Source organism: Taudactylus pleione, unplaced genomic scaffold, assembly GCF_031769625.1.
Source record: "Taudactylus pleione unplaced genomic scaffold, aTauple2 ptg000937l, whole genome shotgun sequence".
Taxonomy (NCBI): Eukaryota; Metazoa; Chordata; class Amphibia; order Anura; family Myobatrachidae; genus Taudactylus; species Taudactylus pleione.
Window position 1 is genome coordinate 647,941 of NW_028285338.1, and position 19,526 is coordinate 667,466.

The 19,526-nt window shown below is 44.5% G+C and overlaps 1 protein-coding gene across 1 annotated transcript in view; it reads right to left on the reverse strand.

Moving 5' to 3' along the window:
* The window catches only part of LOC148473302 (uncharacterized), a gene marked incomplete at its 5' end in the record, with an annotated part of 113,706 nt that overhangs the window by 53,502 nt on the left and 40,678 nt on the right, over positions 1–19,526 (reverse strand). The window contains one exon of the mRNA XM_088459833.1: positions 15,781–15,932. Coding sequence (XP_088315959.1) covers positions 15,781–15,932 — 152 coding nt within the window. The remainder of the gene's footprint in view (positions 1–15,780; positions 15,933–19,526) is intronic.

Genomic DNA, 19,526 nt, shown 5'->3' on the forward strand with positions numbered 1-19,526 from the left:
CTGCATTAGCCTAATAGAGCACATGGAAGCTCAATAATACGCCTTCGTTTGTGAAACCACCCCCCCACCACGCCTACAAAACGGGGTGAACTGTCGATCAACATTGACAGCCGCCCCTTTTGTAGTGAGCTCCGCAGCAAGAGAATTTCTCTCTCGCTCCGGGACTTGCGCACGCACAGTGCAGCCGCTGCGCGTGCGCAGGGCCTAAACATCGACCCGCTTGCAAGTGCTCAGCGCTTGCGACTGGGTCTGAATGAGGTCCTAAGACCGTTGCTGCATTTACACAGAAACATACGGATTTGAGCGCTGTTTCAGTACCATCTCATAATATATATATACAGTAGGGGTGAGCGGGTTCGGATTTCTGAAATCCGAACCCCCCCGAGCCCCCCCGATCCGAGGCCGATCCGAGTCAGGCTCAACTTTTCCTGCCTGACTCGGATCTGAAATCGAGGCAAAACGTCATCATCCCGCCTTCCGGGTCTCGCGGGTTTTGGATCCATATATAAGGTACCTGCGTCGGCGCCATTTTCTCACTCGGCTGTGGAGAGTGAAGAGGGAGGGTGGGAGTTAGGGCTGGCTGGGCTGTGTAGTGTAGTGTAGTGCAGAGTAGTGTTGTGCTGTGCTGTGCTGCGCTGTGCTGCTGTTGTCCATAGGGGCTGTGTCCACTACTTCAAAGTCCATAGGGGATGGCTGTTTTGTGCTGTGCTGCTGTTAATAGGGGCTGTGTCCACTACTTCAAAGTCCATAGGGGATGGCTGTGTTGTGCTGTGCTGCTGTTAATAGGGGCTGTGTCCACTACTTCAAAGTCCATAGGGGCTGGCTGGACTGTGTTGTGCAGTCAGTTCTCCATAGGGAGTCCACTCCAAAGTCCTGTGCAGTGTCCCAGTCCTAAAGGTGTGCTGTAGTGTTGTCCAGGGGGTGCTCTGTCCATCAGGGGTGCTCCCCACAAGTGCTAAAAAAATAATATTTTTTCTGTTTTTGAATTGTGTGCGCAGTAGCCGCAAGTGCATCAACAAAGTAGTGCCAAGCGTGCGCCTGTGTCATAAGTAAAGGGCCGGCTGGCTTGACCGTTAAAGGGTGCTGTAACCCCCAAAGTACACTCCAAACCAAAAAAATATATATTTTCTGTGTTTGTGAATTGTGTGCGCAGTAGCCGCACGTGCATCAACAAAGTAGTGCCAAGCGTGCGCCTGTGTCATAAGTAAAGGGCCGGCTGGCTTGACCGTTAAAGGGTGCTATAACCCCCAAAGTACACTCCAGTCCAAACCAAATAAAATTTTTTTTTCTGTGTTTGTGAATTGTGTGCGCAGTAGCCGCACGTGCATCAACAAAGTAGTGCCAAGCGTGCGCCTGTGTCATAAGTAAGGGCCAGCTGGCTTGACCGTTAAAGGGTGCTGTAACCCCCAAAGTACACTCCAAACCAAATAAAAAAATATTTTCTGTGTTTGTGAATTGTGTGCGCAGTAGCCGCACGTGCATCAACAAAGGAGCAGCGCCAAGCGTGCGCTTGTGTCCCATAAGTAAAGTGCTGGCTGGCTCATTTCTTAAAGGGTGGTGTAACCCACAAAGTGCACTACTCTCCAGCAAAAATAAAAAAATATTTTCTGTGTTTGTGTGCGCCTTAGCCGCACGTATATATCAAATCGATATAACATAAACGGAGGACCAAACTTTCTCCGATAAAAATAAAATAGAGAAAGATCAGGAACCACTTCCTCCTAGTGCTGAAGCTGCTCCCACTAGTCATGAAATAGACGATAACATGCCATCAACGTCGTCTGCCACGGCCGATGCCCAATGTCATAGTAGAAGCCACATACAATCACAAAAGACAAAGTTCAGGAAAATGACCTTAAAAAAAACATTTAAATCATCTGAAGAGAAACGTAAACTTGCCAATATGCCATTTATGACACGGAGTGGCAAGGAACGGCTAAGGTCTTTCCCAATGACTAGTGTGTGTCATACGAGTATGACTAGTATGTTCATGACTAGTGGTTCAGCTTCACATGACGATGGAAGCCCTCCTCCCGCTAAAAAAATCAAACGAGTTAAGCTGGCAAAAGCACACCAAAGAACTGTGCGTTCTAAGAAGATATCACAAATCCCCAAGGAGAGTCCAAGTGTGGTGGCGGTTGCGATGCCTGACCTTCCCAGCAATGGACGGGAAGAGGTGGCTCTTTCCACCATTTGCACGCCCCCTGCAAGTGCTGAAAGGAGCACCCACAGTCCACTTGCTGATATGCAAATTGAAGATGTCACTGTTGAAGTACAACAGGATGAGGATACTGGTGTAGCTGGTGCTGAGGTGGAAGTTGGCGAGGAGGATTCTGATGGTGATGTGGTTTGTTTAAATCAGGCTCCAGGGGAGACAGTTGTTGTCCGTGGGATGAAAAAGCCCATCACGGTCATGCCTGGGCAGAATACCAAACATTCCACCTCTTTGGTCTGGCAATATTTCTATCCAAATCCGGACAACAACTGTCTTGCCATATGTACCATATGTAAACGTGGAATAAGTAGGGGTAGGGACGTTAACCACCTAGGAACATTCTCCCTTATACGGCACCTGCAGCGTGTTCATAATAAGTTTCTGTCAAGTTCAGAAACTTTGGCTAAGTCCGTAAGCAGTCCAGGGACACCTAAATCCCGTTGTCCTGTTGTATCCAAGCGCCTGCAAGCCACACCGTCAACTCCCTCCTCGTCAATTTCCTCCTTAGTCAGGATCAGAAGTAGTCCTGCAGGCCATGTCACTGGCATGACTGACTCTCCTATCCGGGATTCCTCCGGAGGATCCTGCATTGCTACGCCTCCTGCTGCCGCTGCTGGGAGTCGTTCATCATCCCAGAGAGGAAGTAGGAACACCACTACTTTTACTAAACAATTGACCCTCCAACAGTCCTTTAAGTACGACAGCAGTCATCCTGAAGCAAAACGTATAACTGAAGCCTTGACTGCTATGTCGGTGTTAGACGTGCGTCCGGTATCCGCCATTAGTGCAGTGGGATTTAGACAATTGATGGAGGTAGTGTGTCCCCGGTTCCAAATCCCATCTAGATTCCACTTCACTATGCAGGCGATACCGAGACTGTACAGAAACGTCAACAAAAGTGTCCTCAGTGTCCTGAAAAATGCCATTGTACCCAATGTCCACTTAACCACGGACATGTGGACAAGTGGAACAGGGCAGACTAAGGACTATATGACTGTGACAGCCCACTGGGTAGATGTATCACCTTACGCAGCAACAGCAGCAGCGTCACCAGTAGCAGCATCTCAGAAACGCCAGCTCGTTCCAAGGCAGGCTACGCTGTGTATCACCAGTTTCAGTAAGAGCACACCGCCGACAACCTCTTAGAGAAACTGAGGGAAATCATCGCCCAATGGCTTACCCCACTTAGACTCTCCTGGGGATTTGTGATATCTGACAACGCCACCAATATTGTGCGGGCATTACATCTGGGCAAATTCCAGCACGTCCCATGTTTTGCTCACACAATAAACTTGGTGGTGCAGAATTTTCTGAAAAGCGACAGGGACGTGCAGGAGACGCTTTGGGTAGTCCAAAAAATTTCTGGCCACTTTCGCCATTCAGCGACTGCATGCCAAAGACTGGAGTGCCAGCAAACACTCTTGAACCTGCCCCGCCATCATCTGAAGCAAGAGGTTGTGATGCGGTGGAACTCAACCCTCTATATGCTTCAGAGGATGGAGGGGCAGCAAAAGGCCATTCAAGCCTATACATCCACCTATGACATAGGCAAAGGAGGGGGTATGCACCTGACTCAAGCACAGTGGAGAATGACTTCCGTATTGTGCAAGGTTCTCCAGCCCTTCGAACTTGCCACACGTGAAGTCAGTTCAGACACTGCCAGCTTGAGTCAGGTCATTCCCCTCATCAGGCTTTTGCAGAAGCAGCTGGTGAAAGTGAAGGAGGAGCTAAGACAGAGCGATTCCGCTCGGCATGTGGGACTTGTGGATGAAGCCCTTCTTTCGCTTTGCCAGGATTCCAGGGTGGTCAATCTGTTGAAATCAGACCACTACATTTTGGCCACCGTGCTCGATCCTAGGTTTAAAGCCTATGTGGTGTCTCTCTTTCCGGCCGACACAAGCCTGCAGAGGTGCAAAGACCTGCTGGTGAAAACACTGTCAGCTGAAGCGGAACATGACACGTCAACAGCTCCTTCTTCATTTTCTCCCGCAACTGGGGCTGCCAGGAAAAAACTTAGGTATCCTAAGCAACCCACTGGCGGTGATGCAAGGCAGGCAGGACCAAGTTTGGACATCTGGTCCGGACTGAAGGACCTGGCAACAATTTCTGACATGTCTACTGTCACTGCATATGATACTGTCACCATTGACAGATTGGTGGAGGATTACATCGGTGACAGCATCCAAGTAGGCATGTCAGACAGTCCATACATGTACTGGCAGGAAAAAGAGGCAATTTGGAGGCCCCTGTACAAACTGGCTCTATTTTACCTGAGTTGCCCCCCCTCCAGTGTGTACTCCGAAAGAGTGTTTAGTGCAGCTGGGAACCTTGTCAGCGAAAGGCGTAGGAGGTTGCTTCCACAAAATGTGGAGAAGATGATGTTCATAATAATGAATTATCAACTCTTCCAGGGAGACCAGCCTCCAGAACGTACAGAGGGACCTGTGGTGGTGGATTCCAGCGGGGACGAGTTAATACTCTGTGAGGATGAGGATGTACACAACACTGAAGAGGGTGAGGAATCTGTGGATGAGGATGAGGACGACATCCTGCCTCCGTAGAGCCAGTTTGTGCAGGGACAGATTAATTGCCAGCTTGTTTTGTGGGGGCCCAAATGAACCAATCATTTCAGCCACAGTCATGTGGCAGACCCTGGCGCTGAAATGATTGGTTTGTTAAAGTGTGCATGTCCTATTTATACAACATAAGGGTGGGTGGGAGGGCCCAAAAAAAATTCCATCTTGCACCTCTTTTTTTTCTTTGCATTATGTACTGTTTGGGGCCTAGTTTTTCTAACTACCATCCTGTCTGCCACTGCAGTATCACTCCTAGATGGGCCACGTGTTTGTGCCGCCCACTCGTGTCGCTTAGCATAGTCATCCAGCTACCTAGGTGCAACCTTTTGGACATAAAAACACTATTGTGAGGTGTGAGGTGTTCAGAAAAGACTGGAAATGAGTGGAAATTAAGGTTATTGAGGTTAATAATAGCATAGGAGAAGAAAAACCAGCACATTCTGTGATTTTAGCTGTTTTTATGCTTTTTTTCAAAAAAATACAGATCCAAAACACAAAACCCAGAACCCAAAACACGGAAGGGTGGTTTTGGCAAAACCAATCTAGATCCAAAACAGGAAGAAAGATCCAGATCCAAAATCAAAACACAAAACACGAAAAGTGGCCGGTGCACACCCCTAATATATATATATATACAGTATATGTATTTTGTATGAATATGACCTTTATTTAGGTCTGTGCTTTTATGTATCTTTTTTTGTGTAATTCTTAATTAAAATGGTTGGGTGTATAAGAGCTCCATTTTCAGTAGATGATATATTGCTGTGACAGTGAGAGAAAACTATATATACATATGTATTGCTTTGTTCTTTATGTGTCTGGATGAAGTATTTGTCCACAGAACACATTAGAGTTATTAAGAACATCTCTGCTACACTCATAGAATACGGACACTTAGCAGTTAAATCTAATCAACTAATTGACCAATTACTTGAAAAAGGCTAAAGTGCCTAAGCCTAACTGCATTGCTGCTCTCTGTTACAGGACTCTGGGGATCCTATTCTATGCCCAACTACTCGCTACAAGCTCCACACTGTTGGCCAGATACGGCTACAGAGACTGGAGACAGCCGCTGCATCACACAGTGGTTAAATCGTTACATCACGCTGTGCCTGAGCCTAACTGCATTGCTGCTCTCTGTTACAGGACTCTAGGGATCCTATTCTATGCCCAACTACTTGCTACAAGCTCCACACTGTTGGCCAGATACGGCTACAGAGACTGGAGACAGCCGCTGCATCGCACAGTGGTTAAATCGTTACATCACGCTGTGCCTGAGCCTAACTGCATTGCTGCTCTCTGTTACAGGACTCTGGGGATCCTATTCTATGCCCAACTACTCGCTACAAGCTCCACACTGTTGGCCAGATACGGCTACAGAGACTGGAGACAGCCGCTGCATCACACAGTGGTTAAATCGTTACATCACGCTGTGCCTGAGCCAGGCTCGGTGACAGGGAGGGACTAAGGGGACACCAGTACCAGGCCCCGTGGGACAAGGGGGACCCCAAGAATTCAGGGATAGAAAAAAAATGGATCAGCAACATGGTCACCTATTATTACCTTTAACCGGCTGTGTGTGCTGCTGTAGACAGCTGCAGTAACAGTCCAGCAGAAACTCCTCCCTCCATCTCACCTCCTTCCTTCCCCCAAGTCACACCGGTCACACTGTGACACGCAGGGGCCGGTGTTCCTCCCTCATGAGCCCGCATCCCCACCTACCCTGCACTGCTCCAGCACCGATAGCAACCATTTTTCACCTTTGCTTCCTGTTCCTCACCATCGGCTTGTTGTTCAACTCCGCCCCACAGTGTCTGACTGCCGCCCCCCCCCCTCTCGCGCCACCCCCCCCCCCCCCCGATCACTCCAAGTCCTCCTCTCTAGGTGGTCCAACAGAAAAGTGTATAAAGGGTCTCTCTTAGTCCAGGTAAGTAACTACTTATTGTCATTTCTTATTTTTTATTGTCTTTTTTTGTAATATATATATATAAATGTATGTGTGTTTGTGTGGCTGCAGGGATTCCGGTGTTCAGAGTGCCGACATCGGCATCCCCACACTTGTCAGAATACTGGTGCTGGTATCATGACAGCTGGGATCCCGAAGGTAAGTAATGAGGTTAAGGGGAGGGTTATGGTTAGGCTCTAAGGGGGAAGGTTGGGTTTAGGCACTGGGGAGGGAGGGTTAGAGGTAGGGAGAAGGGGGAGGGTTAGGATACTGACCAACGGTATCCTAACACTGTCAAGGTGGCGGCGTGAGGATTCTGACTGCCAGATTCCCAAGGGGGGGTGGGGGTGGGGAATCGGGGTTGGGGGCCCCAGAGATTTTAGTGTACCGAGCCCCAAGTTTTCTGTTGCCCACCCTGGCCTGAGCCGCTCTCAATTACCGAGCCACCAGTTACAGCTGCTATACCATGATGTGCCTGATCTGCTTACTATCACAATGCTGAGCCTGAGCCATCAGCTACTGACATAATGGGGACTGTGACTATTGGCGTGCATATACAAGATTATCACAGTGGATAAAGTTCAGGTGACGTAACCTGATGCTTCGTGTTACACGGGATGAAAAAAATCTGTCATATCTATGTTACATAAATTTTGCTAAACAGCAAATTCACAGGATCACTGAGACAGATCTCTTACTCTTATACAACAATAAACGGAGAGCTGGCTTAATGCTACTTACTATCACTGCATATGTCAGAGAAAAATCCCCAGGGAACTGTGGAGCTCATTCAGAACCGCTCGCTAGATGTATTCTTTCGCTGCCAGTGTATACTAGTTCGGCTAAGTGATGGCATGGCAGGCAATCACACGGCAAGGCATAAGCACGCCCACTACGTCTTGGCGTGCATTCTCTTTGTGTATACAGATGCCCACCAGCCTGTCTTAAGATGCCCACTAATGCACGTCATCTCCAGGAAGTGTATGCAACCATCGGTACATCGGGTACCATCGGAAGCGAAAGCAGCACTTGAGGTTGACTATACCCTGCCGCAAAAACTGCGATCACTTGAGTGTAAAAAACAGCCAGGTGACGTGTACTATGATGCTTCCTTTTAATTATGCACGCCCTTGAAACGGCGTTGAGACGCTCAGGCACGCCTATGTTCACATCTACACTCCCGTTTCTAGAGGCCAGCCCCTGTCACCACCCACAAATGGCTTCTCCTGTCACTCACTCTGCTGGGCTGTCTATGCTGGGCTGTCTATGCTGGGCTGCCTATTGCTGGGCTGTCTATGCTGGGCTGCCTATTGCTGGGCTGTCTATGCTGGGCTGTCTATGCTGGGCTGTCTATGCTGGGCTGTCTATGCTGGGCTGCCTATTGCTGGGCTGCCTATTGCTGGGCTGCCTATTGCTGGGCTGTCTATGCTGGGCTGTCTATGCTGGGCTGTCTATGCTGGGCTGCCTATTGCTGGGCTGTCTATGCTGGGCTGTCTATGCTGGGCTGCCTATTGCTGGGCTGTCTATGCTGGGCTGTCTATGCTGGGCTGTCTATGCTGGGCTGCCTATTGCTGGGCTGTCTATGCTGGGCTGTCTATGCTGGGCTGCCTATTGCTGGGCTGTCTATGCTGGGCTGTCTATGCTGGGCTGTCTATGCTGGGCTGCCTATTGCTGGGCTGTCTATGCTGGGCTGTCTATGCTGGGCTGTCTATTGCTGGGCTGTCTATGCTGAGCTGTCTATGCTGGGCTGTCTATGCTCGGCAAGCAAACGCATCTTGATATTTCGCACTGGTTCGCGCACGCACACTATGATGCATATGCATGAGCTGAATGCAAACATCGGCCAGCTACGAGGGAACGCTTCTAGGGTCCAGGTCTGAATCAGCTCCTGTATATTTTTAGACACAACTTGTAACAGTGTCTGCTATTTGCATATAATAAAAGCAGGGTCTGGATTTTAGGTCATTGGCCACAGTAACATACATGATTCTTGAAACATTAAAGAGAATTGGTTAAAATCCTGCTGATACATCGGCTCTATTTTTATGAAATAATATATAACCAATATTTAAGTGGAAGTGTATTATGTGTATAAATCTTCACATGCAGCTTTGAATATAAGAATATCGCCTACTAATAATGTGGAAAATATAAGATTTTTTTAAATATCGTATTATACACTTCTGTCTTGTGCTCTGTATGTTCTGTTTATTGACTGTTTAATTTCTTGAATAAATATCATTTTAAATTATTTATGTATGGTTTAATATCCCAACAAAGGTATATTATCATATACTGTAGCACCCTGGGAACCAAAATGTAGCATCTAGCTGTACTGGGCAATGTCCTTACCACTGTTCCACTAAAGCCATCTATTAAATTTCAGTCCACAACTAATCCTTCAACAACTAAATTACAATGATGTTGCTTTAAACACTCATGTCTGATATTTTTCTATATCTATCTATCTATCTATCTATCTATCTATCTATCTATCTATCTATCTATCTATCTATCTATCTATCTATCTATCTATCTATCTATCTGTCTGTCTGTCTATCTCATATCTATCTATCTACCTATCTATCTCATATCTGTCTGTCTGTCTGTCTGTCTGTCTGTCTGTCTATCTATCTATCTATCTATCTATCTATCTATCTATCTATCTCACTACTCTACTAAAAATATCCCTAGAGAACATTGGCCCTCATTCAGAGGCGGTCGCAAGAAGTGAGCGCTAGCTCTGAATGAGGACGGCCACTTGATTTTTTAAGTGCAGCCTCCTGGTCGCTAGCTAAGCTGTGGGTTACCACCCACAGCTTAGCGACCAACCAGGGTGATGGTCGCGATGGTCAAGACCATCGTGACCATCGGGGCTTGCGACGAGACCCTTAGGTTGGGTCTCGGCAACCGCAAACCCCAGGGAGCTTCCTGCTCTGATCGAGCAGGAAGCTCCCCACTGACATCACTGCTGATGTCAGTGTGGCCGCCCACAAAACGGCAGGCGTTTGTGAAACCACCTCCCCACCACGCCTACAAATTGGGCCGAGATGTCGATCAACATTGACAGCCGGCCCTTTTGTAGTGAGCTCCGGAGCGAGAGAGTTTCTCTCTCGCTCCGGGGCTTGCGCACGTGCAGTGTGGTCGTTGCACATGCGCAGGGCCTTAACATCAACCCGGTTGCGAGCGCTCAGTGCTTGTGACCGGGTTTGAATGAGACCCATAGTCTTACCTGCTGATGCTCACTCCGTAATGTGATCGTAGTTACAATCAAATCTATACTTTTTTTTCCTGCTTTTCTTTTTGTGCTCCTCCAACTTTATTTCAGAGAAAACTAATTAACAAGTTGTCTCATAAGATTATAATATTGTAGGTGTCATAATACTATTCTATAGAATGTTTTTGTGGACAATAAATAACTTTTCATTATGTTGTTGTCTTCCTAATTATTTGTAATCAATTAATAACCCCCCCAAAAAAGAATGAGTCCTAACCAAAGATATGGCTGTGCTGTAATCAAATCTCCAAAAGATGGGATAACACAATCCCACTAATGTACAGGGGAACTAAACTAACCATTTCAAATACATATAGATCCAAAGCCTAAATGATGATGGTAAGCTAACTAAAACCTAATCAGATAAAAGACTCAGATATATTATCATTCATCATTTCTGGAAATAGAGTCTGGAGGTCAGAGATTCATGAGCTCCTATATCTGTCTCTCCCTCTTTAGGTGTTACCCATATGTTGTAACCCCACTACTTAAAGGCCATTGGGGTCCCATTTATGACAATTAGAAAACTCTTTGGAATCTTCACGAAGTTGAAATTTCTTAATAATATTCAGCCTTTGTTCCTGAAACCTTATTTTCAAAGAACATGTGGTCCTGCTTATATTGTGCAGTGAGAATGTGCTAACAGTATGAGCGTAGAGTCTGTAACTTCCCCAACTATTGTTTTGAGAAAAAGAAAAGTGAAGATTTGAGAAGCTGCATTTATTAGAGTTCTTTATGCAATTACTAAGTAAATACAACTGATCTCTGATAACAGTGGACCTCATTCAGAGCCGGACGCTATTTGTGCTCGCTCGTTCAGAAAAAGGGGCCAGATATTTAAATAGAGCACTCGCTCTTTGCAGTCTGTTGACGCCTCTATGTCTGAGCGAGCGAACAAAATATGCGCTCGCTATTTTGTAAAGACGAACCCTGGCCGTTCGCATCATACGTCATCTCCGCTATTTATTAGATTAATTGAGTACACCGAAAGGCGTCTGAACTGCTCGCAGTGCTTGTGGTTGGATTTTCCTACCGCAATCATGCGAACAGTTCAATTTTCCTACCGCAATCATGCTAAGAGACAACCAAGTGACGTGGCCGATGACGCTGCTTTGTTAATTATGCACACCCCTGAAACTCCCGTTTTGACCGTTTAGCATGCCTGCGTTCGGATCTCCACTCCCCGTTTTCAAGCCCCTTCCCCTGTTACCACCCACAAACGCCTCATCCTGTCATTCAAATTAGCAGGCACTCGCTATTTTGCGAACACACGATTTCCGACCGCAATGACTGGTTTGCGCATGCGAATTACGACCCATACGCATGCGCAGATGTGCGAACATCGCTCGGAGCGGGCGAGCGGCCGCTTACGAGCGGCTCTGAATCAGGCCCAGAGCTCTTTGATAGAATCAATATACTCTAAGTTCAATTTGAAGGGTACTTATAACGATATGCATTAGAGAATGGGACAAGTGGCTTATTACATTTAACAACAGAGATGGTCACTGTGAGTTTCAGGTTATGCCTTTTGGTCTCAGCAATGTGCCAGATGTTTTTCAAATTTTTATGAGCAATTAGAGTACACATATGTAGTCATACTGTATATCTTGATAATATTTTATATTTTCTAAGGACATGGATTCTTATGTCAAGTCAGTGAGAAAGGTTCTCAAAAGAGTGTGAGAAAGCAAATTTTATTGCAAAATAAAGAAATGTTAGTTCCATATTGGCAAGGCCTCCATTTTGGACTTTTGTTATTATTGATTGGTAAGTGCCTTCAGAATTGAACGCTACCCAGAGGTTTTGCTAATTATACTCATTATTTTATCAAGGACTACTCTACACTGTAGACCCCATTAATGGAAATTACCCATAAAGGTGCAAACTTCAAGGATTGGCATCCCAAGACCTTAGAATATTTTTCATATCACATCTGCCCCAATACTGATAACTCAAAAAACATATTTTGGAAGTGGGTGCATCCACATTTTAGGTAGAAGCATTCCCGTCTCAAAGGAGGGAGGATGGCTGTTTACACCCATGCATGTTTGTTTCTAGAAAGTTCTGTCAAGTGGGGAAAAATATGCCAAGAAGGACAGCAATCCCATCGCTAATCACAAATGTATTGTAGCTGCTTCCCAAACATAGAAAAGTAGATCTTCTGGTAAATCTATAGCGCTCAACAGATTTTGTGAAAAAAATTAAGAAGGGCTCATGAGTCTTTGTTTTCCAGTCACCCATAAGTAATCAAAAAATGTTCACAGTATTAGTACAATGCCAGTGGCCTTCTATTAGGAAGGGTGTTAAGAATTTTCTTTACTCTAGCCCAGTATGTGCTCAACACAAAACTCTGAGGAATTATTTTTACCCATTCCTGCTGTGTCATGGACACATATACTGTATGTATAGATTTTATTTCTCGATTATTGACAAGGAAGGCTAGCAAGACTATATGGGTTGTGGTAGATACATTTTTGAAAACACACTCATTTTGTAACCCTCTCAGGGGTAACAGCAGTGACTTCCCTGAGGGAACTATTATTAAGCAGATATTCACTTTGCATGGGGTCCCTAAAGAAATAGTTTTGGACAGAGGTGTCCTCTTTGTATCCAAATTTTGGTGGGTATTTTTTTAGAATTCAGTTGGATTTTACTTCAGGTTACATTCCCAATCCAATTGCCAGACAGAGAGTGTCAATCAAGATCTGGAGACTTGTATCCACCTATACTTAGTGGCCAACCAGGAAAACTTGGTGGATATGCTGCCATGAGCAGAGTATGCTCACTACAAACATTACCAAAATTCATCTTTGAAGTCACCTTTTTCATGTATATAGCAGGCTCCCAGCTCTTCCTGAGGTGCCAGAGGTTCCTGACAATGTTCTAGCAGTAGCACCCATGATAAGATCTTTTTCCAGTATTTGGACACATGTGAGGAAGGATTTGGTTCAAACTTCTGCCATATATAAAGTACAGACCAAAAAAAATGAATTAGAGTAGTTTTTGTTACTGGCATGAGAGTCTGGCTATCCACTAAGAACATCAGGTCGAGGGTTTAGTCTATGAAGTTTTCACCTCAGTACATCAGTCCATATACAGTACCATCATTAGTCAGATCAATCCTGTCTCTTATAAATTGAAGTTATTGGCTCATGGTAGAATTCCCAATAGTTTCAGGTGTCACTTCTCAAACCAATTGTCTTGAATTAAGTCTCATTATCTGCTCATAAGAGTTTGGAATTGGTAGTAGATGATCAAAAAGGAGTTTGAGATCAGGGATATTCTGAATTTAATAATGTCATAGGAAGTATTCATAATTTAGAAGCCTAAGTTGACTTTGGCTCCTTGGAAGGAAGGGTTTGCACTTGGTGAAAAAACTTCAAAGGAGATGTCCAAGTAACCTGGGCAATGCGTGTTCAAGCCCACCATTATAGGTGTACTGTTACACTTTGCTCTGGCAAGCCTGGTTAATATGAGTTTCAAGTGCACACAAATAGGGATTCACATGCTGATTGGATCAGACATCATCTTTTAGCCATATCTACTTACCATGTATCACATACTGGTTGAAAGTAAATCATGTCTCTAACCTTTGGTTTATCAATTCTTGTGAGCCCTGATTCTGATAGCCTTTGTCTCTGGCATTACCTAATTAATTTCCATGTATGATCGCTGTTGCCTTCTTACTTCACAGCTGCATTACTCCTTTTGTATCATGCTTACGTCCAGTTTGCCAACACTTAACATTCATGAATTAATTGCTATTCTGTCCTCGTGGTTCCTGGAGGTTTGCAAACTTTAGTCTTCATCCTTATTTGATCCTATGCCTCCATATGTCTAAGAGCACAGTCAGTGCGGTACTTATAGAACTGGTATCATACTTTGGACATGACACGTCTCAGATGCCTCCATGACATTGTTGTCACGAAACCAGGACTTAGTCATACCTACCTTGCAAAGTGGTCCTTTATCAAGGAGGGACATTCTAGCCTAGAGAGCTGTCAATGCATCCCTAACATGGGCACAGCCATGTTGACTCTTATCAGGTGAGCGCTAGTATCCAGTCTCTACCTGTCTGTCATGCTCACATGACTTCCTCCACCTTTCTCTTGCAGTTAGCAGATTCCAGATGGGGTACTGATTACCTGTATTACTCACTGCTCTGTCCCCTGAGTTCTCAAACACTTGTCCACCCTTCATTCCTGTATTCAGGGTAAGGGGTTGAGTAACACTCTATAGGTTCCAGGGGAAGATTTGAAGCCTTCCAGGTTCCACTGACCTCTCTGAAGGCACCAAGCATTTCCCACATGGGTCACACCTATGAGTAGACTCCTGATACAACCACCACTGTTGCTTTGTGACTCAACAGCCCAGTCCAAAGGTCCTGACTTGTATCTGAAACCCTAAACTGACAGATATTGTGCAACTGGGCTGCAGGTTGGTGTCATCTAGCTGCAGCTTTTGTCCTGACAGAGATGCTGCTCTTTGTGTAATTCAATCACATTCTTAGGTGTAGTCTTCCTCCCTGCACATTGTTCTCTATGCATTTGTATTCATTAATACATATATGTTAGTTCTTTCATGTCCTTATTAGTTTTTTTCTGTTCAGTGTCTAATCTACTCTGCAGAGCAATATATGCATGTTGCTTAGATCACTTTGCGGTATATATATTGTGACTAAAAAAAACTTAAAGTATTTGGGATTTTGGAAAAACTGGTAAAGAGTTCCTGAGGTTATGGATGGAGAGTGAGGACAGGCTCCATCCATTTGGCCTTTTTGGGTTTACAGACTCAGAGCAGGCTAATTACGCACTTGCACCTCTGAGAGGCTGATAAAGGTGTGTCAGGGTTATTACTCAGTGTCTCACTACCTGGAGAAACAGGCTTGGTAAGAGATATTAAGATTTACTGACCATGAGTACTGTACATATGCCTATGTTTGTGGTAGGAGCATAAGGTCCTACCCTTTATGGAAGAGGTATCCTGTTTGTTTAGTTAGAGACCAGACAGGTTAGGATTTTGTATTATGTTTTTCTTTTACTGTACAATAAGCTATCAAAGGCTAATTACATTGAAACCCTGGACTGAAGTGCTGTTTCCTGGCTGCTGTGTGTTTTCAAGGGCCCATCTACCCGAGGAGAGGAGACTCCTACCTTATTCTTATCACAATTTATATTAGATTGGTTACTGTGTGATTGCCCAACAAATGTTTTTTGGTCTCAGTGTAATACAGTGGGACCTGTGGCTTCTGTATTTACCATGGGTGGTGGCAGTTAAAAGAGAATATTAAGTGTGGGTATTAAATTCAGCTCTGCCCTCACTGATCAGGACATTGAGCTCTATGTGATCACAGCCCTGATGTTAGTGTGATACAATTAAGGTGATTCAAATTACAGCCACAATCAGAGTGCAGACAGTTATACTTCCAGGGGTAATTGACAAAAGATAAAAAAGGAAGAGAGCCCTATTCAAGAGAGCTTACAATCTAAAGGATGTGCAGAACATCAAATGGAAAATGTGACTACACAAATATTTGTGTGTACACACTATATGGTGGTCGCAGGTTCCATTAATGCACAATCATACAGTATAGTGTCTATCAAGCTTTGCTAACTCAGTAGAGTACCACACACAATACAATTCTACTGAACTAAAGTTATACTGTTAATTACAACTTTATTATATTAAATTTTTTTATTTTAGTCCTATGCAAGATACAGAAACCTTTGCTGTGCAATATGCTCTTCATACCAAGCAGAATAATTACCATCAGGTAGAGAAATTCCAAAGATCTGCACCTCACACACATGGAGATATTCTACTCTTCCAGGTATAACAATGTTCACGTACTGGCCGACCATATCATTGCACTGAAAGGTCTTAGAAGTTCCAGCAGCCATGGATATGATCTTTGCACACCTGGGTGAGACATGTAGAACAATTATGTACTGGAAATGATTACATACATAGCATGTGGGAAATATACCTAACAGGGAATTGGTGGGTGCTGAGATGGTATGCTGAGTATAGCAGCTACCAGAACAGGGGACAGTGGATGGTTATAAAAGTAAGTATAACAAACGCGTTTCACCACACCATGGGGCAGATTTTTCCTGTTAGAAATACTTATTTTTTTAACCCTCCACAAATTACATTCTGGACTCACCTCAGAGCACCCAGACCGAACCTCCATCTTACCATCACATTGTGCAGTTCCTCTCCACCCTGGGCATAGTGGCATAGAAGCTATACCAATCACTGTATCATCTGAGGACTATATACTGGACTATCATTCTCCAGGAGGATCTTCCTCTATCAGTGTACTGTTAACTATATACCTAATGGATTACCCTGTACATAAGGCACTTGCCATACCCAAGTGGATCTGTTATTAGTGGGGATTAACATAGGAACTCTTATTAGTGGGGATTAACATAGGAATGGGAATAAGGTGACTCTTACTGCGGTTAGCAGTGGACTTTTCAGTGGCATCAATATCTTTGATACATTTTTGCAACATTGTTGTTTATTGCATTCAGTGTCAATTTTCATTCTGCTGTATTTTATCTGTGCTACATAATATTGTATTTCTTGTTTTTTATGTGCATTAAATAATAGCATTTAGTGATTTTACTTTGTTGAATGTTATAATTTTTCCATGAGCACTACCTTTTCTTTTCTGCTTATGTACATACATAGCATGGCAGTATCAAAGCGAAGATCTATGTGACCTGCAAGACTCTATCATGGAGCACCCTTATAGCCTGTATTAGTAATCAATCACTTAAAATATAACTTTTCATATTTCAAAAAAACTTATTTCAAATCGATTTACAAGTCAAACATTTTAAATAGATGGGATAAGGTGTGTAAGGTATACAAATGGGAGTGTGAGGGGTCATCCTTCTTGGGATGGCAAAATATGGAAAAGGTGATATACTTCACATACATATAAACACTTATAGAAATACATATAACACAAAAACAATTATAAAATAGACCCAGGAACAAAGTATATCAGTGTTGTTGTCACTGCTTTCATAAATTAAAAAATAGCTCTATGATGATATAATTTAATGCAATCAATCCTATTAGCATTGCACTTAGTTATTCCCATTCAGCTAGTAGGAGAGAAAGTCAGGGTATAAAAGACCTGTATTGCACAGTTCTGCTGCTTCCCCTCTTACCTAAGACATAGGGTGAGGAGTGAGAGACGTGTTCCACTGTAACCCTTGGAAACAACAGCCAGTAACATTTATTACCGCTGATCGTTTCTACTATTCATTATCTTGCACTTAAATGCATAGGACAGTGAAGGAGAGGAGCCGTCCAGTCAGATAACAGAGGGGGGATAGCTGGGTACATGGCATGCACCAGTAATTCATCTAAGTAGAAAGAAACACCTTGTATTCACTGCAGACATGGCTGGCAGGGATTTTAGGGGCCGCTGGTCTCAATACCAACAAGGAAATTCCGAGAAGGGATGTAAGATAGGCACCAAAATACCGACGTCTATCTTAATCTCGACACCAGAGCGCCGAAGGACGCCAGCCTGAATGAGGTGAGTTAGGAGCACCCTGCGGGGTGGTATTTTAGGTTTATGAAGTGTAGTGGGGTTAGGGTTAGGTTTTGGATGGGAAGTTAGGGTTAGGCACCCCTAGGGGGGAGGCTTATGGTTAGGCACCCACATGGGTGGGTTATGTTTAGGGTACAGTTAGGAGGGCTTACAGTTAGCTGTGGGGTGGTGGGTTAGGTTTAGGGAGTGTAGTGGGGTTAGGGTTATGTTTGGAGGGGAAGTTAGGGTTAGGCACCCCTAGGGGGAAGGCTTAGAGTTAGGCACCCACATGGGGAGGTTAGAGTTAGACACCCACATGGGTGGGTTAGGTCTAGGGTACAGTAAGGAGGGCTTACAGTCAGCTGCGGGGTGGTGGGTTAGGTTTAGGGAGTGTAGTGGGGTTAGGTTTAGGTTTTGGAGGGGAAGTTAGGGTTAGGTACCCCTAGGAGGGAGGCTAAGGGTTAGGCACCCCCTGGGTGGGTTAGGTTTAGGGTGTAGTAAGGAGGGCTTAGGGTTAGGCACCAATAAGGGAGGGTTAGGGTTACTGGGGGGGATGGTAGGGATAGGGCACTTACCTGCCCTATCAGAATCTTCTCCCTTCGGGTTGCCGGTGTCGAGACATGGACTTCATATCCATTCCAGATTTTAGTACAGGCTGCATTATGGCAGCCGCGAAAAGGAGAGCTAAATGGTGTCTGTGATCAGAGATCCTTATCATAGGATCCAAGAATATTAACATAAAGTATTGGTCTTTAAAAAAATGACATATATGTGTGAGAAAAAATATTAATTAAAAGGATTAGTCAAGTATGAGAATACACTAATATAGGAGATAATTCTCCAATTTGTAAAGGAGTGACATTTGTGGCAGTGTGATTATAAGAAAATATTCATTATGGAGTAAATATATTAAAGAGGAAATAAGGGAATAACAATCGTATTAGTGCCATTACTAATTATTTATGTCAAACATAGGCCCTCATTCAGACCCACTCGCAAGCGGGCGCACGTACGTTAGGTGTACGTACAAAAATATTTAAATTCAATGGCTCGCTCGTATTTTCGTTCGCATTTAAAATTCCTCCCAAAACTCTGACGACCCCTCCTCTAACTAACGAGCGTACGAAATAGCGAGCGTACATCCCCGAAATGGCTTGAAAGGAACGCACGCACAAGTATAAACAGGAAGTGGCCTTGTCAGATGTCGATTACCTGCTCCTTTATTCTGCCTACCTCCATCAATCGTATCATGTCAATCAATGTATCAATTAGCTTAATTGTTTGTTTTTTTCAACACAATGCAAGAAACTTTACTCTTGTCCGTGTTTGTGTTTACCCGCAGAATACGTACGGATGAAACATTCGCTTTTATTGTTCAAAAAACATGTGAACCACAATTAAACAATTGTTCTATTGCTGTGGATCCTCGCATATTTCCCTGGGTTCATTTCTTTATTTAAATTTGCTTACGCATGTCACTGCATCAAGCCTATCATAACTCTCCAGAGATTTCTGGCCCTGTCGAACATATGACTCATACACTAACCAATAAAATTGCTCCTGTTAATTTCCAAGCTACATTAGCCAATCAGAAAATTTTTACACACTTTATCAAAAATGTTTTGTATGAAAAACTCCAACGCCATCATGAGAGCCTCCGCATTCACCAGGCGCGAGCTGCTGGTGCTTACGGAGGTCATGGATCGCCGGATCACCAGCCAGCCTCAACCCATGACCAACCGGCAGAAGCGCTCCGCGTATGCGGAGGCACGGTCCCGCCTGCGGTCCTTCGGCTCACGCCGCAACATCGGGTAGCTGGAGCGCAGGTGGTCCGACCTGCAACGGCGAATGCCCCGCTTGCTGGCATGCTTTCGCATGCAGATCCTGGCAAGTAAGTGTTATGTATTGTGGTTTTAATGTTTGTGTTTGTGGGGCAAACTGCGTGTGCATGTTTTCCT